The sequence below is a fragment of the Macrotis lagotis genome, chromosome 2, assembly GCF_037893015.1.
Source record: "Macrotis lagotis isolate mMagLag1 chromosome 2, bilby.v1.9.chrom.fasta, whole genome shotgun sequence".
Classification (NCBI taxonomy): Eukaryota; Metazoa; Chordata; class Mammalia; order Peramelemorphia; family Peramelidae; genus Macrotis; species Macrotis lagotis.
In genome coordinates this window covers 30,635,491-30,660,271 of record NC_133659.1, presented here as the reverse complement: position 1 = coordinate 30,660,271, position 24,781 = coordinate 30,635,491, and the positions used below count along the sequence as shown (strand labels likewise).

General features: G+C 43.7%; 1 protein-coding gene across 1 annotated transcript in view; it reads right to left on the bottom strand.

Annotated features, from left to right (window-relative positions):
• Positions 1-24,781, bottom strand: part of STIL (STIL centriolar assembly protein) — a 45,853-nt gene that overhangs the window by 5,920 nt on the left and 15,152 nt on the right. The window contains exons 7-14 of the mRNA XM_074221497.1: positions 23,496-23,579; positions 21,515-21,601; positions 19,395-19,545; positions 16,768-16,877; positions 15,216-15,321; positions 13,611-14,615; positions 10,085-10,247; positions 6,609-6,837 (exon numbers count right to left, since the gene is read on the bottom strand). Coding sequence (XP_074077598.1) covers positions 6,609-6,837; positions 10,085-10,247; positions 13,611-14,615; positions 15,216-15,321; positions 16,768-16,877; positions 19,395-19,545; positions 21,515-21,601; positions 23,496-23,579 — 1,935 coding nt within the window. The remainder of the gene's footprint in view (positions 1-6,608; positions 6,838-10,084; positions 10,248-13,610; positions 14,616-15,215; positions 15,322-16,767; positions 16,878-19,394; positions 19,546-21,514; positions 21,602-23,495; positions 23,580-24,781) is intronic.

The following is a 24,781-nucleotide window of genomic DNA, read 5'->3' as shown; positions in this document are numbered from 1 at the left end:
TCTTTTGCACATAATTGGAAAAAGACAAAAACGATAAAAAAAATCCTTCTGTAAAATGAGAACTAGGCACAGTGGATAGAGCCCTGGGCTAGGAGTCAGGAAGACCCCTCTTCCTGAGTTCAAATCCAGCCTCAGACACTCAGACATTTACTAGCTGAGTGGCCCTGGACAAATGGCTTCACCCCGTTTGCTTTGGTTTCCTCATCTGTAAAAATGAGCTGAAGGAGTTAGCAAACCCCTCCTGTATCTTTGCCAAAAAAAAACCCAGATGGGGCCATGAAGAGTCAGACATAATTAAAAATGCCTGAGAAACGAAGAACAGGGTTGACTCGTTCCAGGCTAATAAAAGCATTTATTATACACCTAATGTATGCTAGGAACTGTTCTGAGTTCCAGGTGATGAGTCTACAAGGACAAAATGAAAGAGTTCCCACCCTCAATTCCAATGGGGGAGAGGCAACACCCCATCCACAACACAGGCAAACACAAAAGGGGTGGGGGGGGTGAGAAAGGTGGGGCATTCCAGACCCTGGGGAGAACAGGAAATCCAGGTTGAGTAACTGTGGGGGTGAGAAAGGGAGGTGTAGCTAATGAAAAAAAAGTAGAGAAAAAAATAGTAGAGACAACATATCAAGATGGGCTTCATGAGTCAAACCAAAGTGAAGCCTTTACTTAATCCTGTAAGAGAGACACAGAATTGGATAAGATTCTTCATAGTTATACAAAATTTAGAGCTGGAAAGGACCCTGAAGATTCCCTGGTATGCCTGCCCCACCCCAGCCCAATTTAACCTGGGGCTCAGTTTCCCCATTCAACTTGAACTCAGATCCTGAGCCTCTAAGATCAGTGAAAGTCCAAGTTGTAAAGTCTCATTCCCCATTCCAAAGTCTTCAAAATCTTTCTATTATCTATAGCAGGCCTATCCAACCTTACTTTTAAAAGTTTTTATTGAAACAATAGACAATATATTTTGATTTGCCATTTTAATGAGAACTCTTCAGTAGTTCAACTTTCTTTATGAAAACATTTAGTAAGACAGGCAGGCAGTATTTTGGACAGCCCTGATCTATAGGAAAAAGACAACTCCTTAGCTCGGTATTTCAGGTCCCTAATCGGGCCTCAGTCTCTCATCTCATCTCTCCCCTCACCCCAATCCTCTTCTTCCTTCCCAACCCCTTCAGGAATTTCCTGCCACTTGGATAGGGAGCCTGGAGATGCAGTTCCATTCAAATCCTCAAACCCACCCCAAGATTTGTGGGTCTACCAGGCAGACAAACCAATCAATCCCTTCTCCTTCTAAGCCTTACTCACTGCCCTGTCATGGTATCCTTACCACCTGGCTATAGGCTGCAATCTCCAGAACTGAACACAGCCTCCTGTTCTAAGTAGGCACTCTTAAGGGCTCCCTGCCCTCTACCTCCTTTACTTCCCTTCACCCTTTAGGACCACCAGGTCTTTCCTTCTCCCTCCTATATATATAACATATGCAGATAGACTGAGAGCCCTGGGAGTTAAGGACACCCTGCCCCCCCTACTCCTCCGGGTCCCACAATCATCATAGGGAGGAGCAACTCCCATAGAAATGGAACTACCCATCCCTATCAACTGTCAACAAACTGTCACCCACAGGGCAGCCAGGACAATCCAGCTGAAGCAACAAGGAGTCTAAAGGGGAGCCAGGATGCAACTCATGTCTGGCAAGTCAACCTACTGCCACCTGGACTGCCATCATTCCTCAGAGCTTGGCAGAGAGAGCTCAAGGGCCTTAGCAACAGCAACTTGTCCAGTCTCACACCATCAAACACTGGAGGAGTGGATAGATCTAAGGGCTTCCAGTCCAATCCAGTCACTTAACTGATGCCAACTCAGTTTCTTCAACTTTAAAATGAGGTTATTAATAGTACTTCCCTCCCAGATTGTTGTAAGGATCAAATGAGACATTTGTGTGGCTAAATGTAGCAGAGTTGCCAAACATACAGGAAGCACTTCCAACATGTTTGCTCCTTTCCTCTTCTCATTCTGCCTCCTCTGACCATCCCACTGAGCCATCCCTCAGAAGAAGCTCCCTGGATGTCTCCACCTCCTGAAACCTCAGTGAGCCTTCCCAAATTTGTCCAAGCCCCTCCCTCAGATTGTCCCAGGGCACCCGGGCTCCTCCCTTAGCCCCCATTCCATTCTCCGTCCTTGGTCATGGTGGTTGTATACCTGTGTCTCCAGTGCTAAGGTCAGGGGCCTGGCCTGGGCATTGGTATGCTGAACTGGCCCAATGACCCATCAAAGTCAATGACCCACCAAGAATTCCTTGGAGATGGGATAAGTTCAATGAGGTTACAGAAGCTGAAAATGGAAACAAGGCTCATGAAGGGCTTTGAAGGAGCCACAGATTCATAACAAGGCATCAAAAAGAGGAATTAAGACTATTCACACCTGTCCAGAAAACTTCCCCTGAGCCATTGTCAAAGACTGAAGACTGATTGGCTGGGCCATTGATCTGACCTAAAATGGAAGTTTTTCTTTTCTGAAATGGATCTTCCAGCCTGAAATCTTATTCTCAAAGTTATGTAGGCTCAGCATATTAAAAACCCGGTCCCAAAAATCCCATTTCCCCCACAAGGTGGCAGCATAGCCTAACGGAGAGAATGGTGGATTGAAGTTGGGTAATGTTGGGTCCCAACGCTGATGGTGGGTCATTGAGTGACAGCAGTGGCCAGCCCCCACAGAGCAACCAGCCAGCAGTTGTGGCGCCATGCCCCAAGCTCCAGTTGGCTGACAAAGGCCTGGGCCCCACAAGGAGGCCAGAGCCAAGAGCTGGAAGGTCCGGTTCCAGAGCAGCCCAACCACTGTGGAGGTCACCCAGGGCACTTCGTCTTGGCTCCTGTGACAAGACTTGATTCCTAAGCTTCTACTTCCTCATCTGCAAAATGATAATACTAGACCAAATGCTCCCCAGTCTTTTCAGGGTCCACAGACTACAATCCTCTCATTTACACCCTGAACTTTTCCATGGCTTTGTCCTGAGATGTGAGTTGCCCACCTGGCCTCATAAGCATCAAGAACATGAAGAGATCACATAAATGGAGAAGAGACCCAAGTTTACCCAAGATAATCTAAAGAAGCTCAATCCCAGCTGGTGAACCGAAAAGCAAAGAAAACCTAGATATCAAGTGAGAAGAATTCACTAAGATAAAGGTCTCTTGGGAATTCAACTTTCTTTCAATAAATTCTAAGCTTGGGAGCCTGGGGATCAGACATCTTAGGGAGTGAATGATCTGCCAGTCTAAGGATTAAGAGTCACAGGGGGTTTCCCTGTCATTGAAGAATTCTGCTACCGATTTACCCCTGAAAGTTGTGTTTTCATGACAACAAAATAAGTGCAAAAAGAGTTAAATGAAACTATTAGCAGAATTAGCCATTTTAGTCATCCCCAGATTGACAATGCAGTTACAGCTAGGAATTTCTTTGACTGAATAATCCAGACTCCATATTATCTTAAGTTGAGTAAACTAGTTAACCTGGAGGAGAAGGTGACAATGACAAAGCAAGTCCTGGACACAAGTCTAAACTGTGGTGCTTTAATCAGACTCGTGGCAACTAATGCTTCCAATTGACTCAATCACCGATAACTAACTAAATCACCCAACACAAACTGTGCAATAGAAGTAAGGAAACATTCATGGGGCTGGAGAATCTAATGTTCTACTCTAAACTACAAAATCCACAGCAATCTACAACCATGGAGCAGCAGGGGTGGGAATTCTGGCTTGTCACCCATAATGAGACAATGACAAGGAGCACCTTTGACATCAGGGGCAGCTAGGTGGTGTAGTGGCATAAAGCACCAGCCCTGGAGTCAGGAGTCCCTGAGTTCAAATCTGGCCTCAGACACTTAATAATTACCCAGCTGTGTGGCCTTGGGCAAGCCACTTTAACCCGTTTGTCTTGCAAAAACCTAAAAAAAAAAAAAGAAAAGAAAAGAAAAAAAAAGAAATCCAAGTACAGATCGTGCAAAGGTTTTTCAGAATGTGGTAACAAAACACCCTCTGGACATACAAAACATACATTCTGATGTATGACTGGGCAGACAAAAGCTAGAGCCTGAAAAGACAGAAGAATCAGAAAATGAAAATATTTGAAGCCTCAAGAGAACTCAAGATAAAAAAAATTCAAAAGGTAATTCCAACTCTGGCAAATATTAGTCTGTTTGTCAAAGCAAGGCTTCTAAAGGAAAACGAGAAAGAACGGGTCTCTAAACACTAAGCCCTCTTTCTGCGCTGGGAAAATGCAATCAATAATCAATCAAGCTTTGAGGCTGGATGCTTTCATACCAGGAAAACAGAGGGGGCATAGTCAGCCTATGGAGGGTCACTAGGGGCTCACGTATCCTGGTGTCATCTATGTACACATAACAGAGGAAACCCAAGCAGCCCTGGGCCTGCTCCCCTGAGGAGCCCCAAAACATACATGGGTAACACTGGGCTCACACTGAAGATCCCCATCAATGCACTGGACTTGGGAGCGATTAGATTTCCTACCAAGTGTGCCACTAGAAATCTATACAGGTGATGAATTGCTACCAAGAAGTAATTAACGGTATTCTTTTAACAGGACTACAGAACAAATATCTTAAGTAAAAAACTACACATACACTTAATTCAAATTGAAGGCAGTATGAGTTGACTTAGCTCCTTTGGAAAAAAGGTTTGCAGTCTCTTGGATCAAATTAGGTAAGAGAAATAAGGCCAATGGGAACTCTTTCTTGTCTCTCCATACACATATTATGACAAATAAAGAGAGACCCCAGTATCAGTCTGATACTTGTCCTCCTTGGTCAAAGGAGGCACCTCTCAGCAGAGGTTCATGAAATAATTAAGTTGCATTTCCCAGCTATCCAATCTGATAAGATGCAGCTTCTTGCCACAAGCAAGCAGCCTCTAAAAAATGGAAGTCTATTATGGGGTCATGTGAAAAGAACAAAAGCCCCCAACCCTCATCTCTCAGCTCTGCTCCTGGGTCCTGTGGGCTACAGGCTGATGGAGGAAGGCAGTGGTGGGAAGGGGGAACTCCAGGGCAGAAGCGCCTCTGTATTTGTTGCCCCTGGGTCTTAGTTTCACCATTTGTAAAATCAGGGGGCTGGCTACTATGGCCTCTGAAGAAGGCAAAACATCAGAGTTCCTGCCCTTCAGCCTGGCACTTGTTTTGAAGGAAGACATGGAAATCTTTTCTTCTGGGCAACCCACCCAATTATCCCATACAAAGACTAGGCCTTGCAGGAAGGCACAATTGATAGTGTTTTTGAGTTGGTGGCAGAAGGAACACAACTGGACTAATTAAGCCTCAATAGCATTTCCTTTCACCTCCTTTTCAGACACAAGCTGTTCCTCACCCTCTCTGAGTAATCAGAATTAAGAATGTGGAGAGTAATTTTTAAAACCATTGTGTTTCTTTTGATATAAATACAATTCCTCAAAAGTTCCCCAGGCTGTGTCATTTGAACAGAAACCCTGGAACATTCCCCCTCAACAGATAAGCGGACAGATCATTGCAGGGTGGGGAGGAGAAGGAAGGAGGGGGTCCCAAGGATCAACAGAACACTCTCAGAAGAATCCCAAGGAAGCTGTTCTGGGGGGGTTGTGTCTGGAAGAAAGGGCAGAAGTCCACCAGAAACAAGGTTTTCAGAGTCACTCTGGGAACTCCTCTTCCCATGAAGCCCTTCTGACTCACCCCCACTCCACACCCTGACCAAGGGAAATCTCCCTATGTCTGGAACTCTTGGCTGTCCCCAGGTATAGCAGGGCAGTAAAGAGATCATTAGGCTCCAAATCACAAAGTCCTGGGTTGAAATCCCACCCTCAGGACGCACTCTGTGACCATAGACAACCCATCTAACTACAAATGGGGTGTCCTTCCTCCCAGGGGGCTGGATCATGAGATGATGTATTTACATAACGTTGCCAATTCTAAAATGCCTTTAAATATTAGTTATTATTATGACATTTCTGCATACGTCCTGTATACATACAGGGGCGAGAGAGTGTTGTTTTTCATTTATTTCAACAATTCACATTTGGGCCAAGTTATCATTTTCCTCATAATAATGCTATGAGGGGGCGGCTAGGTGATGCAGTGGATAGAGCACCCGCCCTGGAGTCAGGAGGACCTGAGTTCAGATCCGGTCTCAGACTTTAATAATTACCTAGCGATGTGACCTTGAACAAGTCACTTAAGCCTTGCAAAAAAAACCCAACAAAAACAAAAAACAATAATGCTATGAGGCTATCTTACAGATGAGGAAACTGAGGCAGTCAACAACAAAGTAAAGTAACTCAGCCAGGGTCATATAAGTAACATAATATATAATAATATATATCATATAGTTATATATAATATATAATATTATAAACAATATATTATGATATAACATAACATAAAATATAAAATATAATATAAATAACTAAGGTTTCTTTCCGCTCCCTCAGCAGACCTCCACCTGGTGGGTCCTGCCTTTGGCCAGCAATGATTGAAAAAGTGTATTCCAACACCAAACAATGGATTAAGAAATAGAAATATCAACTGGAAAGGCAAACAGACATGTTTCATCAGGATCTCACCTGAAGAAAGCTGAGGATGGACTCGTTCCTTCTTCAACATGACTGCTCTCCTCAAAACTTGGAATGTCAACCACTTTTAATGACGACGCAATACTTGTGCGATCTGTTACTTCATTGTTGATATCAACGGACAAATGGATGTCTTCGCTGGAGAGCTTGGAGTCATCCTCTTTGGGTGGAGCCACCAACTCTTGACTCTCATATGGCGGGTCCCAAAACAAGCTGGTGCCTGGAACCAAAGACATGGACAATGCCAAGAAGGGCTTCTCTGAACATCTTCCTCAATGTATCAACTTTAGGATGCGATTACACTGAGGCCATAGAAATCATGCCAGGACAAAGTGATACCATCAGGACCTCATGTTGAGGCTCTTTTAACAGTGGTCATCCTCACACCTCCCTGCTGGCTCGGGGTGTCCTACCTGTCTTACTCTATTAAAAAGAACACTACCCCCCAAAGCAGGAAAATAACAGCCCAGCCTGTGGTCATAAAGGAAAATGAAAGTTTACAAAAGACCAATGATTTTTCACTTCTGAACTCATTTGCTTTTATTTTATCTGTTCTTAACGAATTCTGAAAAACCTTGATAAAAACTTATATGCAAATAATAATATTCATAACTACTCACAACCCTAGGATGGAGCCACTAGTATTATCCCTGTAAAGTTGGGGAAACTGAAGCAGGCAGAAGTGAAGGGACTTACTCAGGGTCACTCAGCCACTACTATCTGAGGCTGGATTTGAACTCGGGTCTTCCTGCTCTATGTCCAGGAAGACTGTGTCCTTTGTGTTACCCTTCCTGAATATACTATCTTGGAGGGAGAGTACCTGAGTGCCCCTCAGGTCCTAGTGAATAAGTATAAAGCCCATCACCAACAGTCTTGTCTGGCTCAGGACAGCAATAGAAGAACCAGGGCCACTGGTCCACTCACCAGATCCAGGGAGGAAGTGGGGAAGGGGCACAAGATTCCCTGCTGCTACTCACCACCCAAGCCTCAGCTATCAGGGTCTTCTGGCTCCATGTGCCACCTTCAACTACCTTATCCCTATGCCAGCTGCTCAGACTGAGTTTTAGCCAGGAACAGAAAAATCTGCCACAAACTGAGCCTGAGCCATGAGGCCCTAAACCTGTCCTGCCCATTGTGGAGCCAGACCCACTCAGTTGGCCAAAAGCCAAGAGCAGAGCCTACAGTCCTGGGGGCTGGGCTCTCACTGAGTCCCACTTCAGCCCACAACCTGATCAGCAGACATCAAAACAGGCCTTATACCTCCTCCCAGACACAGTTCCTTGGTGTCTGATGACAAGACAACCTGTCACCTCAGGTGTCCATTCACAAGACCCACCCAGAACCCACCCTGCTCCCCAATCCCAGGGACTGCCCTCCTACTGCCTGGCAGAGGGTCATTTAGTACATCTAGAGCACAGAAAGTTAGATGATGACTATGGGCACACAGGCCCTCAGAGGTCCTCTGGTTCCACCACCTCATTTTACAAGGCCTGAAGAGCAGGACTTGCCCAAGGACACACATTGAGGAAAAAACAGAACAGGAAATACCATTCTGCCTCCAAAGACATCACTCTCTCCAAAGCCCCCTGGCCTTAGCTGGCAGCCCCAGAGGCCCTGGAAGGGTCTGATCTGCCCAGGTGGTGTGGCAGCTCCAGATACATTAAAAACCACCTTGAGGATTCCTGGGAGGGAGGGGAGGAAGCAGAAGATTCGATGAGGAAACTGCCAGCCTCTCCTGATGCTGCCAGTATCTCACACCCTTCCCCTCAAAGTGCTCTTCAAATGATTTATTCTGATTCCTTGTGTCGAAACGATGCCGTGTACCCTGTTAGGAGAGGAATCTCCTGGAAGAAAGGGATTGGTTCTCTCGGGTCTAAAAGAGATGCTTGAGGAAGGCCGGCTGACCCAGGCCTCGGACAGGAGAGGGGTCTGGGGTAGAAACAGAGGAGGGGAGAGAAGTGGGGGCTTTGTAGAAGATTCGCCAAGCCTCTACCAGGTGTTGAGCATGAGAGGGAAGGGAGAGGGGAGATACAAGCTAGAGGAGGTCCAAAGTGAGCTGTGGAGAACTAAGAGAACTACGGTCAGGAGGAAAACCACCTTCCGCACAGTCTCAGGTGAGCCAAAGGGGCCTAGAAGTTGGGGAGGAGCAGCTAGGTGGCTCAGCAGACAGAGCACTAGCCCTGCAATCAGGAGGGCCTGAGTTTAAATCTGACCTCAGACACTTGACACTTACTAGCTGTATGACCCTGGGCAAGTCATTTCATCCTGTCTTGTAAACAAAACAAAACAAAAAAAGAAAGGCTTTGGGACTCCCAGGTTTAGATATTGCACAGAAGTGGTGACCACAGACAGGGCAGAGAAAGTAGGCACCGAAAGAGGGAAAAGTGACAGACCTTGGAGACCATGCCCATGACAGGACTAAGAAGAGGAACCAAAAAAGAGAAAGAAGCAGTCTGAGGGGCCAAGCAAGAGAAGAGGACCAGTAGAGCTGGGGGAATGAGTGGTCAGCATAGACTGTCTCCTCCCCCTCCCTGAAGGCCTCTAAGGCACATTCAGTTAAGGTCTGTCACCCCCTTTCTCCCTTCTCCCCTCACTTCTTTTTTCCTGTCTTCCCTCTCATCTCCACTTTATCCTATCTACATTTGCTAGGGCAGCTAGGTGGTGCTTCAGTGGACAGAACCTCAGGCCTGGACTCAGGAAGATTCGATTTCAAAATTGGCTTCAGACACTTCTTAGCTGTGCAATTCTGGGCAAGTTACTTGACCCTGTTTGTTTGCCTCAGGCTCCTCATCTGAAAAAGAACTGGAGATGGAAACGGAAAACACTCCAATACCTTTGCCAAGAGAATCCCAAACAGGGTCACAGAGAGTCAGATGTGACTGAAACGACTGAATCACATCATCATACTTCTCCCTAGCTGGTGGCATTTTATCTCCCCATTAGACGGTGAGTTCCATGAGGACAGGGACTACTTCCTTTTTCTCCTCAGCACACAGCCCAGGGCCTGGCACACTGCAGGGCCTTAGTTCACTGACTTGCTGAAGATGTAGGAAGAGTTTCCTGTATGGTACAGACAGGCCATGAGATAAAGGGTTCTGGACCAAGGAGTTGTCTCAATAAACGTTTATTAAGCATCTACTATTAATTAAACTGAGGCTGAAGAAAGGAAGAGGATTCTCTGAGCTGGCAAGGAGTCCGAACTTCCTTCAGCTGGGGTGGGATAGTTAGGTGGCACAGTGGATAGAGCACTGGTTCAGGAGGGCCTGAGTTCAAATCCAGCCTCAGACACTTAATAATTACCTAGCTGTGTGTGACCTTGGGCAAAAAAAAAACAAAACAAAACCCAAATTTTAACCTGGACGTGAAAAGATTAACTCAGATCATGACCTGGGGACAAATTCTGACCTGGGTTCTTTCTGATCATATTTTTGGGCAAACACCAAGCCATAAAGGGAGGCGGTCATTACCTGTGCCCACAGCGATGCTCACACTGTTCCTAAGGTGCAGGCCAGGAGGTGCCTGGGCCTCCATCGAAACAACTTCCACCTGCTGCTCAGCCTGCATGGCACCCCCCATGCCAGCTGTCTTGGGGCAGGAGGAAGGAGCCTGTGCTTCTAACAGTCGCTGAATCTGGACAAAGCAGAAAACAAAAATGAATTAACTGGGGGCAAAACAGTTCCATGAGTCTGAGTCAAAAAAGAAACTGAAGCTTGAAGCCCTTCTCCAAGATGGGCATCCCACCTCCAGAGGGACCCTCCCAGAAACACATTGATTCCCCAAGAGCTCCTCCTACTCCAAAGTGCTATGAACCCAACTCTTTTTCCCCCAGAATGAACTCAAAACCTAGAGAATATGATCATGTTGGGGTTCCTACACAACCAATTCTACAGAGAGGTTGGAAGAACAATTTAATATTTTTCCTTATTTAACCTAAAAGGTGCCAAGGAAAGAGCTGCCTCAGGGGCAGAAGCCCGGGGCCCAGTCCTGAGTCTGCAATATACTAACTCTCAAGACCCTAATTTCTCAATCCCCCAGCAAATCAGTTACAGAGAAGACGCCCATCTAACTGGAGCAAGGTGCTGATGGACGGGCCCTGGATCATGGGAGCCGTCTCCAAATGAATCTCTTGTTCCTTTATACTGTGAGCAAGTATCCAGATACACTTACATAGGGTGGCAGGCTTTAGAACTAGAAATGGAGTGAGGTCATCCCAACAAAGACCTGGGATTGGAACCTGAGTCATCCAACTGCAAGTGTGACATTCTGTCTTCTACAAACACTACTGACCACAATCAATTCAGTTTAACAAGCATGTATTGAGTGCCTACTGTATGCCAGTTCATTGTTCTCTGTGCAGGGAAAACAGAGAGGGGCCTGCCCTCCAGGAGCTTACATTCTGCTGGAGGAATAAGCCCAGGTAGACAAGTAAACACAAAGTCATTTCATAACTGTATGTACCTGAAGGATCCCAGAATTCAGAGAGTGGGAAGGGTCCCCAGCAGCCCCTGAAAGGAATTACCTCTCCAGCATATCTGGCCAGTGGTCGCCAGCCAAGACTTACAGCCAGCCCTTTCTCCCTTTTCCTCTGGTCCAGCTGCTCAGCTCTCCTGCAACAGTTCCCATCTTGATATTCATTCTAAGTTCTTTGCAATGTCAGGAAAAGTCTGAGGAGACCGTGGCCCCTGAATAGGCTTTTAGCCCAATCAGGGATCCTCCAGGGGCAAGTGAGGAGAGGGCATATCCTAGACCTGGGGTCTCCATGGGCCAAGAGCCAGAGGGAGAAGGGGGGAGAGCTGGCCAAATCATGAGCATTTCTGCCCAAACAAGGCCGGTTCCTACTACTACCATGAATTTGGTTACAGAAGGATCATCTTACATTAAAACCTTTTAGATTCGGAAAGACTTTTATTTACTAACTTTAATGGATTGTTACATTGATTCATCTCTTTCCCAAGATCCACAGGCACTGTATACATTACTAATGTGAGCTGACATGTATAAATATTTTTTTTTATTTTAATTTTTTGCAAGGCAATGGGGTTAAGTGGCTTGTCCAAGGTCACACAGTTAGGTCATTATTAAGTGTCTGAGGCCGGATTTGAACTCAGGTACTCCAGGGCTGGTGCTCTATCCACTGTGCCACCTAGCCACCCTAAAGTATAAATCTTTAAATAAGCTATCTTCTATTTTTTTTCCCCTCTGGACTTCCACCAAAAACTACATCCATAAGGAAGAGACTGTGTTTTTGCTGTCAAAGTATCTAGGGAAGCCCAAATCTCCTGCTTGGGGGGAGATTTCTAGTGGCCATCAGGTGGATCCATCCCTGAGCAATGATGCAGACTTGTGAGGGGGTCATCTAGGAGCTTCTCGCCTTATGCTCCCCAGAAGGACACAAATGCCCCAAGGCAGAGGGAACAGCTTTCATCATCAGCAAGAGTTTCTGGACATCCAACCTACATTTACCACTTGGTCAATTCCCACTGAAACCAGATCTTTGTAAAGCACTTAGAACCGCCCCAGTCCCCTTCCTCTTCATCTATCACTCCTGACTGTGTCTTCAGAGCCTGCAGACCTCATCTCCACCCCCTTCCATCCCATAGTCTTTCAAACACTAGTCAGGAAGGAAACCTTGGCATGGGCCTTTACCACTGCCTGAGTTGTTTCCCACGAGGAAGGGCAATCCTCAAAGACCAAGACCCTCAGAAAACTGCCTGCCCATCCCAGGAACTCACTCCACTCACCCACAGAACTGCTCCACCAGGGACCTTTTTAGGCAGCCCTTGGACAGGCTTCAGTCCATCCAGCTGTCCCCCTCAAGGGCAGGGCTTATCCACCTCTGACATCTTGCATTCTGCCCCATGATCACCTATTTTACCAAGCTTCCCTCCCCCCACCATCTTCTGCTCAGGAAACAATGATCAAATAAAACAACCATCATTACTGACAAGGGCATGGTGGCTTCCCCTACAATCCCTTCAGTCAATGAACCAAAGCTCCCTTGGATGGTCATCATCCCTCAAGGTGCTATATCACCTTTTGCAGGCAGCCAGGTGGCACAGTGGATGGTCTAGCCTTGGAGTCAGGACAGGAATTTGAATCCAATCTCACTCAGATACTCTAACTAGCTATGTGACCTTGGGCAAGTCACTTAACCTTGATTTTCTCACATCCAGGACCATCTTCAGTTGACCTGATTCATATCTAATCGCTGAACCCTGATGACTCTGGAGGAGAAAGTGAGGCTGGTGACTTAGTACAGTATCACCTCACTCAAATCCAGTTTATGTGCTTGTCATGGCATCACCTCCCTGATAATCGTGGTCTTCTTTGAAAATGAAGGACAGGGGTGGCTAGGTGGCATAGTGGATAAAGCACTGGCCCTAGAGTCAGGAGTACCTGGGTTCAAATCCGGTCTCAGACACTTAATGATTACCTAGCTGTGTGGCCTTGGGCAAGCCACTTAACCCCGTTTGCCTTGCAAAAAAAAAAAAAAAAAGAAACCTAAAAAAAAAAAATTAAGGACAAATGTCATCACATCACTTTACACTGCTACAGGACAAGGACTTTTACATTTAGATCCCCAGCATCGAGTATGAAGGCATTTTAAAAGAAGCTGAAATACTTAAAGATGTGGATCCCGTCTCCCTGGTCTTCTCCCTGGAAAATCTTTCTAGTTCTTTCAGCCCATCCCCATAAAACACAAGCTCAAGAATCTTGACTACCATAGGAGTCTTCCTCTCAATACTCTGTAGATTATCAATATTCTTTCTAATATATGGTGATCAGAACAGGGAGGGAGTTCATGTTTCAAAAAGAGTTAATGTTAAGCTAGAGTATTCAAAATTTGAAAGAAATCTTAAAACAATTTTCCTTTAATTCCCCAAACTCTTTTGAGCAATGCCAAAAAGTTTGACATCTCTTAAAAACAAAAACATAAGGACCAAAAGTCAACATCACATTCACATTCTAAGTTCATTATAAAATAACACCAACCTGAGCCTGAAGTAGCTTCAGTTGTCGGTCTTGCTCTTTTAGGAAACGGTAGGCATCTGGAGATAATCCCATCATTCCATCATCAATTTGCATCTTGGGTGTGGACATGCATGTTGGGCAAGACTGTGGATTGCTGGCATAGGAGGCAAGCCTCCCTGAAGATAGGAGGTCTACTGTTCCACAATTTCCCATACTCCCTTGCTGTCTTAGGATCATAGGGCTACCTGAAGAACTTACTGGACATTGGCATCTACTTGGACAGACATTTGGATGAAATGGATAGGCACCCTCCTGAGAAGTATTAACCTGGCTTTCCTGGAAGGGCCCATGTTTTGGCATCCCTGGCCACATATTTATTTGACCACACTGCAGATGCCCATGATGCTGACAGCAGCTGCAAACATTAGTGGGAAAGTAAGATGGGGCTGGGGTAGCGGGCACCTGAAGTTCGGTGACCCGGCCAAAATTCCGGGGTGAAAGAACACAACTGTGGGGGAGCCACTGGGGTGAAGGAGAGGCCTGTCTGGAATCCACTGGGGAGCATGGTACAGGAAGGGCCCCTTGGCATGTGTCTCCATCTGAATAAGTGTTATGGTTTTCGGGGGACTGTTTTGGTTTCTGCACTGATGTCTCAGGAGACAACGGTTTGGGAAGCCCTGAGGAAGATGGTGGAGATGAGCAAAGCAGCCCCGAAGAACTACTGGTTGGGGGACCAGCTTGTCGGTGGGGAGGCAATTGCTTTTTTCTGAGTGGTTTCAAAGAAGTGGCTCCTGGACATGGTGGTCTTCGGAGTCGCCCCAAAGAAGAGTCCTCAGCTTCAGGAATGGGGTTCTGTTTCTTGTCACAATGCTGAGGAAATGAACTCATGTGTCCTGGATACTGTGGCAAAGAAGGGCTGGTTTTGCAATTCGCCATTTTCCTATCACTGGGTGGTGGGCTGGAGTCTATAAAACTACCATCCAAAACCAGAGAGAGCTCAGGAACTGAAGGATGGATGGAAGAAACCTGGAAATAAATAAGAAGAGGAGAGTGAGTATAGTGGAGTGGAGACAGAATAAACATTTTTTTTAAGGAACCCTCACTTTACTTAGAGCTAAACAGCAGCTAAGCACAAAAATCCTACACAGGGCTTGGGGTTGGCATGGTTTAAATGAATAGTGCTGTACTGCCTGTCCTCCCTCAGGACGGGGTTACTAGGCACCAGGACCACCTTCATCGGGGTCAAGACAGTGGCTGACAAAGCAAAGCTGTTAAAGAGGAAATAACCAACCTCTTGGTGGAGCAATTTAGTCCTTGATGTCCATCCCCATTGCCTTCTCCAAAGAACCCTTTCTAACCTAATTAGCTTTTATTTCTTTTAAGGATTTTTCTCAAAGAACCACATGACATAATTCATGACATTTTATAGATGAGGAAACTGAGGACCACAAAGCTAAATGAGCTACCCAAGGTCATACAAAGCAGAAGGAGGAGGAGAAGGGGCCACAGGGTGTTTAATGCTTGTGCTTACAAAGACCTGGACTCTTCTTTAATGCCCTTTCCAACAAGGATGGCTCCCTGTGGAAGCCCAAGCCCACGTCCTGCCCAGAATGCCTTCTGACTCACTGGATGAGGATTGGGGATTGGTCTGGGGGACAAATCTTCATCTTCCACCCCTGAATCTTGGTCACTCACGGAGAGCTGCTGTCCCGGGGGTAACTTCTGGGAAGCCCTGACAGTAGAAAGGGATGAAAAAGAACAATCAGTCCTACATGGCCAGGGGTTCCTGGATGGATCAAATAAGCTACAAGAAACTTTTTTCTGTTGACTGTTCATTGCAAGTTGTATAATGGAACTAATAGGCCTTAGGACCAGGTGTAGGTGATGTTTAAAGAATTGGGAAAGAGGCCTTACTTGAACTTGCAGAACCTACTAAAGAAGTTGTCATCAAACATTTATTAAGTGCTTACTGTATATCAGAGGTAGTGTTAGATACATACAAAGAAAGGCAAAGGAAGTTCCTTAATTTCCTGGTCAAATTGAAAAGCTATATTTCATACAAATGTACACAATATGCAAACACACACACACACCTATACATACATATACAGTGGGAATATATAAAGATATATATATAGTAGAGATATATTTATACATAACTACATATAAATATATAGACATGTAAATGTGAATATATATGCAGATCTACATATAAATATTAGTAGATATAGATAGATTGATTGATAGATATATAGATATATTGAGATACCTATTTTAGAAAGAACCTGGACCTTGAATTGAGACTGAGATAAGGTGGGTTCAAATCCCAGCTCTATCTCTTACTGGCTGTGTGACCACGGACAAGTCACTAAGCTGTTTAACCCTCACTTTCCCTCTCTGTAAAACAGAGGTAAGACACAATATACACGTTTCTGTTGCAAGGAAGATTCTTTGTAAACTTGAAGGCATGGGGCCTTCACAGCTAGGCAGCACAGTGGATAGAGCACCAGCCCTGGAGTCAGGAGGACCTGGGTTCAGATCTAACCTCAGACACTTAATAATTACCTAGCTGTGTGACCTTGGGCAAGTCACTCTTAACCCTATTGCCTTAAATAAAAAAAATTTTTTAAAGTAAAATAAATTTAAACTTGAAGGCACTATTAGAATGGGAACTGCTAAAAAAAAATTAAGTCTAGAAATATTCCTTCATGTGTATTTTTTTTCAGTCAATCCATTCATCTATCCATTCATGACTTAGCATTCACTAAGCATCTGTGGGACAGTGGCAGAAGGCAGTGGACACAACACAAAGACACTAGTGCCCAGCCCCAAGAGAAATCTACTTACATGCAAAGGTATAGATGAAATATTCACAAAATAGTTCCAAGGTGATGGGGGCCATTTGCTGTTGGGTTTTTTTTTTGTTTGTGTTTTGCAAGGCAATGGGATTAAGTGACTTGCCAAAGGTCACACAGCTAGGCAATTATCAAGTGTCTGAGGCCGGATTTGAACTCAGGTACTCCTGACTCCAGGGCCGGTACTCTATCCACTGTGCCACCTAGCTGCCCCAATGGGGGACATTTTCAACTGAAATGTTTACAGGAAAAATTGGGAATTGGGGTTTTGACTTTTCAATGTGAAATTTTAATATTATAGTAACTAAAAAGACATCTCTTACCTCTTCATAGCATGAGTCCTAGAGACTTGGTTAAAGAATGTTGCTTCTGCAGTTGGATTTTCAGAGCTCAATTCAAACTGGAGGGAACTTTTCTGTGAAGGTTCAACATTCTGAAATGGAAAAGTCAGAGGTGATAAGAGGAACTGAATGCTGTCATATCCATATCTCCTCTAAATTAAAGTCTCCTGATCTGCACACAAATGACTGACATTCTTTCCCACAAAAAGGATTCAAGGAGACAAGTTTTCCTGCTTCATCATTATGTGTCTGAGGCTTCATCTGGCCAAGAAATCAAAAGTAGCCATGTACTGGCCACTCAGAAATAAGAGAAGAGAGATAGAGGCAGAGGAGAGAACTAAAGGGAGAGCAGAATGAGTAAGCACATCCATTTGTTTTCTTGATTCATTTGTTCCAAGAGGGAAGCCTCCCCCACCAATATATAATACAGTTCATTAAAATGACAATTGAGGGGCAGCTAGGTGACTCAGTGGATAGAGCACCGGCCCTGGAGTCAGGAGGACATGAATTCTAATCTGGTCTCAGACACTTAATCATTGTCTAGCTGTGTGACCTTGGGCAAGTCACTTAACCCCATTGCCTTAAATAAATAAAATTCTTAAAAATAAATAAATAAAATGACAACTGATCTGATCTGCTTAATTCTAAAGCTATATATTAGCTATCACAGGATTAAGAAAGACACATATTAAGAAAAAATAGCTTCAAATTTTAAAATAAATCATTAATGTGAATACAAGTTGGCCTACTGTGCATGACTCAAGATCATCCCCCCCAGAACCTGACCAACAAAGAGGTTCCAAATTTCTTCCTACAAGAGTTATGAGGTGACACCAGGGATCTCCTCAGAAGTCTCTTCATAGAGTTCTCCAGGGATTGTGACAGGATTAGGGATTGCAGATAAAAAGAAGAGGAAGACAATGATACCATTTCTTGGAGATGGCTCTAAATACTGTGGGGCTCCCTGAGCACCTCCTACATAGAGGATGGTGCTTAGGTGAGCTCTGGCAGAAAGCAGGGATAATTTCAAGGAGGCGAGGAGTGAGTCCATTCCAGCATGAGGGAGGCCAGCCTAGGCAAGGGCAGGCAGAAGGGTGCCATGGGGGAGGCACAGCAGAGAGAGGCCAAACCAGAGAGCTCATGCCCAGTAGGCTGGGCCAGAAGGAGCAGAAATAAGGCTGGCAAGGCAGATGGCAGGGTGTCAGGTTAGGAAGGGTTTTAAATGCTTGGTGAAAAGTTTGCATTTGATCCTAGAGATAACAGAAGATCACTAAGGTTTATTGAGCAAGGCAGTGATGTGGTCTGACCTGGGCTTTGGCAAATAGAGGAAAGATTAGAGATAAGGAGACTGACAGGTGCATACAAAAGTCCAGGCAAGAATACAAGGATCTGAACTTGGGGGGGAAATGATATATATGGGTGTGGGTATAGATGTATGTGTATGTTGACAAGGGGACAGCTGTGAGAGATTCAGGAGAATGTACTTTCTATAATATTTGGCAACAGACTGGATATGTAAGGTGAGGAAGAATGAGGGAGGAATCTAGGATGGCTCCAGAAGGTTTTGAGTCTCAAAAGATGGCAGCACACTTGAGAGTAATAGGTACTTCATTGGAGAGGTGGATTTTGGAGGAAAGATAATGGGTTTTGTCTTGGACCAGGTGACTCTCAGGTACCTGTGGTATAGTGCAGTTTGAAAGCTCCATCAGGCAGATGACAACACAGATGAAGCTCCCAAGAGAGAAGAGAGATGGATTCAGAGATCTAAAAGCCCTGAGCATGGAGATGATGCTTAGACCCATGGGAGCAGAGGAGGTCATCAGCAGAGACTGGAAAGAGGGGATCCATTTCTCATGGACTGCTTGATGCCTTCCTGTACAGTCACTTGTTACAGCCTCACATTGGTTTGGGAGTCAATTTCAGAGTTTTAGCCTTTTAGAAATATCTTTGGTTTTAAGTCGATATTCTTGGCCTTTCAGGACTCATTTCATTATTGCTAAAGCTGTCAATTTAATAGAGTATCCTTGAGATCTCCATAGACCCTTAGCTTGGCTTTTCCAAAAAACAGGCCACTGATATGTATATGTGATGAGGAATGAGGAATGAGGAAAGGCTACAGGCCCTTTACTGCCCTGCCCTTTTATGACTTTGGCAGTCTTGGAATCTTTTATCAAATTAAAGGAATTGAAATTTTTCCACTCAGGTCAGTGTATTACTTTGCATAATTTAAACCACTCAGACAAAAGCAGTGTCTAATTAGAGCAGGTAAGGAAGAGTAGATGAGAATGGGGGATCAATGGCAGTCAACAGACAGCCTTAGCAATACTAAAATGAGTCCTGAATGGTCAAGAATACTGATTTAATACCAAAGGGATTTCTAAAAGGTCAAAACATCAGCTTCAAGTTGCTAAACTGCTACCATAAATACTAAATGACATGGTGACCCTGGGCAAATCACTTTACCTTGTTTGCCTCAGCTTCCTCATCTGGAAAATGAGCTGGAGAAGGAAATGGCAAACCACTCCAGTATCACTGCCAAGAAAACCCCAAGGGAGGTCAGATATGACAGAAATCAACTGAACAACAATGTAAGTAACCAAATCACTTACTTTGAAAAGATGGAAGGTTTCCTTGCTGGTGAGTAGCTGAAAGCGAAGATCATTTCCCTGGCCACTCTGGAGTACACACTCATAAAATTCAGGCTCTTTGTGAGTTAGGGAGTAGAGAATGACAACAAAACTCCCAGATTCAGAAAAAACCCTACAAATAACATACTATATGATTAGAATTTAAAATATGCTTTTAAAACTTCCAAAGTAGTTGCCCAATTGAAAAAGAAGACTGATTGAATATTATCTTATTTGAAGCTCAAGGTGGATTTTTTTATACTTATTCCACTCTTCATGAGTGGAATTCAACCAACATCATTCAACAGACCTTGAAAAATATGCTAAATAACAGCAACTTAAAACTGTTTTAAATGCCTATCCTGAAGCTTGCCTCTTAAGGCCTAGTGGACATCCATGGACAATATCCACTCACACCCACACTGAACCCAAGAAACCGGCCATAATTCTAATCTTTCTCAATTGAGTAAGAAATATGGCCTATGATGCTTATGATGAAGAAATACCATTCATATGACATATTACAAATAAGTTTGAACCTCCTTATTTCCAATAACAAAGTGATTGAAAGAACATAAAAATTACTTTCAAAGTCTCTTGTAGCCTCAGCTCCTTCATCTGTAAAATGCGAGGGATTAAGTCCTTTCACAGCTCCCATATCCCATGAATTGACAAACCAAAGCTCCTTTGGGCACTTTTTGAATTAAGTGGGTTAAGAGCTTTGGCTTACACTGAACCTCATCTCTCTCTCCAACTTCGTCCCCCAGGGTCCAGTGGTCCCACTCCAGTCTCCCTTCCCCAGACAATGAAGATGGCTATTCCATCCTGACCTGAGTCTTTGTTGCTCTAGGCTAAACAGTCCTTGTTGTACTTCTCTCGTAGCCTTCTTCTAGCTTCCTAGAAAGTGGGGCTTGGCCTTGCACACAACCACCCAGCTGGGGCCTGACCAGGGCAGAGGAACAAGGAACTAGCACTCCCACTTCTGGAAACACTGGCTCTCTTAAACTGGTTTAAGAACCACATGAGCTTTGGTGCTTGCCTTGGTGGATCAATTACTTATAAACCAATCAATCTTTTAGTCAACTAAATTCCCCAAGTTTTTCTCACACAGTTACCAGTAAAGAAGCATCTTATCTCAGGTCATCCACCCACTGTCGGCCACTATGCCACATAACAGACTATACATAAGGCAAATTCAAGTAGAACTGAATCAACATTTGGCCCTGGGACAAGATAACTGTATCTCAAAGACTATTCAGGCTAAGTCCAAAGAGACACATCCTTAACAGCATGGACTCTTGGTGAGGAATTTTTTGACCACAGCAAACAGTGGCCTGCTCTAAGACAGTTTGGAATTTAAAATGTAACTCTCAAAAAATTTAATTAAAAAAATGAATTCAAAGAAATGGACATGGTAAACACTGAATAACAATTCAAACACAAACCCCAAAAACTGATAGGGAAATAACTGGGTCCTGATATGGGATTCATTCTTCAATCATTTCTCTGTGTAGATACACTGCTAATTTGTTAGGGCAAAGTTAAACATTGCTAAAAAAAATTAGAATAAAAATAAGAAAAAATTGGGGGGCACAATTAAAACAATTTAAATATGTTATTGAGACCAAAATTGAAAAAATGAATAGGGGAAAGGATGCTGACAATAATAATGTCACCTGGAAGTTTAATCAGAGACTAAGCATCTAAAGAAAGAGTGACTAGTTGGCACACATGACCACTTGGCTGAGTATGCAACAAAGGCAAGCTGGACAAAGGTCTGAGAAGGGACCAGCAGGCTTTTGCAAATAACATTGTACAGCAGAGCCATTGCTTTGCCATCCCACAATTACATGAAAGATAGGGTACCTGGTTTCCAATACATAAGCCAAAGTTTTAGTTCTAAGCAGATTAGTAACTTCTGTCCTAATTTCCTTTAACATGTTATTAGCATATTAGAGTGAAGAACAACAAGGTGGGGAATTCATAGGACTGTCAGCACCAGTTCTGGATGAAAGGAGTGACTCAGGGTGGACCAGATGATCTGAGGTCACCACCAATGCAAATTATGTCATTAAAAGCAAAGAGAAAAAAACCTCCCTTACCTTTCTTGAACTGCAGCACTGAACACATAACGAAGGCAATATGCCCATACCCGGGGGCTATAGATGTGAGTGATGCCAGACAGCCAACTGCAAAAGGGGAAAGAGCAAAAAAGAATTCCTAGGAGGCACAATAAACATTTAAAAAAGGTTGAAGAATGTGCAAAGCCCTGTGCTGGGGCCCCAGAGACAGTTACAGTGTCCCTTTCCACATGGCAAGGTGAGGTAGGGGGTGAGGCAAGGCTATCACTCACATATAAATACAAAAGAAAATGCAATAAATAACAATAATAAAAATCACATCACAGAGCTGTTTGTACTCCATGTCTAGTGGCCTCCTCACTCTAGCTGTCCAGGGATGAAGTTTCAGTCATGCCATTCTCAAACCCCTCAGGGATGGATGGAATCCCCCAAACTACAAAACCACTTATCTTTAAGTACTAAAGACCCAGAGGCCATCAGCACAAGAAAATATTAGAACCTCCTTCTGCTGATGAAAGAGGGAGGAAGGGACAGTGAGGATGCAGGAGGCCTTTGTATGGGGCCTCTAACGGTTGAAAGAGCAAGGATCAAATGAAGAAGAAAGTGCTGAACTAGACAGAGAAATGGAATTTGACCAGCCCAGGTTCCAGTTTGACATTGTGAACGAAGTACCTGGAGCTGTCTCAGGGGGCCACCAGAGGGCGCAGCTCTACACATTCTTCAACAGTCCCCAAATTGGGGTTTCCACTCTTGGAAGGCACATGTAATGTTTGTCCTTCATTCTCAAAGAAGACCATAACCTCAGTGAGGTCATACCATGACAAGCACACAAACTGGATTGGAGTGAGGGGGATGCTGTGCTAAGTAACCAGACTCACTTTCTCCTCCAAAACCATCAGAAGGACAAATATACCATCAAACATCGTCAATAAAGGAATGTTTTTGCTTAGTGATACTTATTTGTTATACAGGAGAACTTTCTGGGAGGAGAGGAGTTATGGACAGAAGAAAAAAGCAATAGTGATAGGCCTCCAAAACAAAAGAAAAGGGAAAAAAAGGTATCATTGGAATTTCTTAAACTACAGAGAAAGAAGGATAGTGTCAGAAACACCACGTTAAATTTAATATAAACTTTCAAAAAACCCAACTCGTCCATAATAGAGATTCACAATTTCACATATGATCCTCTTTTTTGGTTTTTCCTCATCTTGAAATGCTTATATTTGTTGATGTTTGTCAAGCTGATAATTTTAAAAGGATCTTTTAAAAGAAGGGCAGAGATTTAGACATCTTTGAGAGATAAGAGTTTGTGGTTGGCCCAGAATTTGAACCCAAGTCTCTTGACTCCAAGACCTAAACCCTCCTTCCCCTGACATCATGCTTGTCTCCTCTTTTTCTCTTTTCATTTTCCTCCATAAATCACTTCAAGAGTAAAGACTGTGTCTTGTATCCTCCTCTACGTAAACTCACAGGAGTGAGTATGTATGCTATGTATGCTCCCACAAGCTGACATGACCTGAAAAAGAGTGAATGAATGAACACATATGTTTCTGTGAGACTCGCCCTAACCCCAATCTCAATATAAAACCGAGGAAGATTAAAATAACCTTTTTTTTTAAGGTTTTTGCAAGGCAATCGGGGTTAAGTGGCTTGCCCAAGGCCACACAGCTAAGTAATTATTAAGTGTCTGAGACCGGATGTGAACCCAGGTACTCCTGATTCCAGGGCCAGTGCTTTATCCACTTCACCACCTAGCCATCCCTTAAAATAACCTTTGATAAAGACTTCTCTCTCTGGGTTTGGTAGGTTTTTGTAATTACCATTCAAATGGTAACGGCAATCTTTTGGTAGACTGTTAGTGAATGTAGCCTGGTGCCCTTCACTCAGATCCAGTTCATGTGCTTACTGGGACTTGACTGTAGCTCAGGTGCACTTCTGAAGCCGTTATTGGAGGCAAGCCCATCTGCATAAAAACACTTTCCATGAATAACATAGCACTTACATTCCCACTAATGGAAGAGAAGAAACCTTGGGGTCTGATTCAAGCAGCAGTAACAGCTTACGGGTTTCATCCATTGTGAGAAACCTGAAACAGAAGAAGTGATTTCCTTTTTAGTGGAAGCTACTGTACCGTGAATACTTAGTTTTATCTACAAGAGAAACAAACTATAGAGGAGTATAAAATAGCCACTCCAAGTCCAGACACTTGTATTCCAAGATCTCTGATCCCTTAATGCATAAGTTGTTGAATCTTAAGTGATCCCCACTACAACTTCTTAGTATTTGACTTCTTTTTTTCTGGCTATTTCTAGTATTTTTTTTCTTTGATCTCTCTCAGCTCTGCTTCCACCATGCCAAACTGCCTTCTCACCCTGGAATATCATTTAATCTCTACAGTCTCCTCTTTTTGGGGGGATTTTCATTTTAGGATTTCTTTCAGGAGCTGATCAGGGGAGGTCAGCTGTTTTTCCTTTGTCCTGTGATTCTAAAAGATCTAAGCAATTTTCCCTTACAATTTCTTGAAATAACATGTTTGGGTCATGGTTTTGGTCATGACTTTCAGGTAATCTAATAAATCTTGAATTATTTCTCCTTAATCTGTTCTCCAAATTATGGTTTTTGGTTTGTTTTTAAATATCAGATACCTATGTTTTCTTCCATTTTTTTCTCTTTAATATTTCTTTTTTCTTATGAAATTATTAACTTCCACTTGGGCTATCCTAATTATCCAGGGTGCAGTGGATAAGAGAAAGCAGGAAGATTGGTTCAAATTCCACCTCAGATACTTGTTAGTTCTACCTCTCTCTGTCTCAGTTTCCTCAACTATAAAATGAAGATAATAACAACACCTGCTTTACATATTTATTACAAGGACCTAAAGAGAGAATATTTTTAAAAGGCTTAATACTATGTCTGGCCCATAAAAGGCCAGGAGTCTATCACGTGGGTCTTGGTTTGGTACCCTGTGCTAAGTTCTTAATTTTCCCAATCTTTCCTTCCTAACTCTCATTTCTTTTTCCAGTTCTTTCCTTTAACACTGTCATTTCTTTTATAAAATCAATTTTCAATTCTTTTTAAAAAACTTTTTTTTTTTTTTTTTAGGTTTCTGCAAGGCAAATGGAGTTAAGTGGCTTGCCCAAGGCCACACAGCTCGGTAATTATTAAGTGTCTGAGACCGAATTTGAACCCAGGTACTTCTGACTCCTGGGCCAATGTTTTATCCACTGTGCCACCTAGCCACCCCTTTTTAAAAAAACTCTTGCTTCATTTTTACAGAAAGTTTAGTTG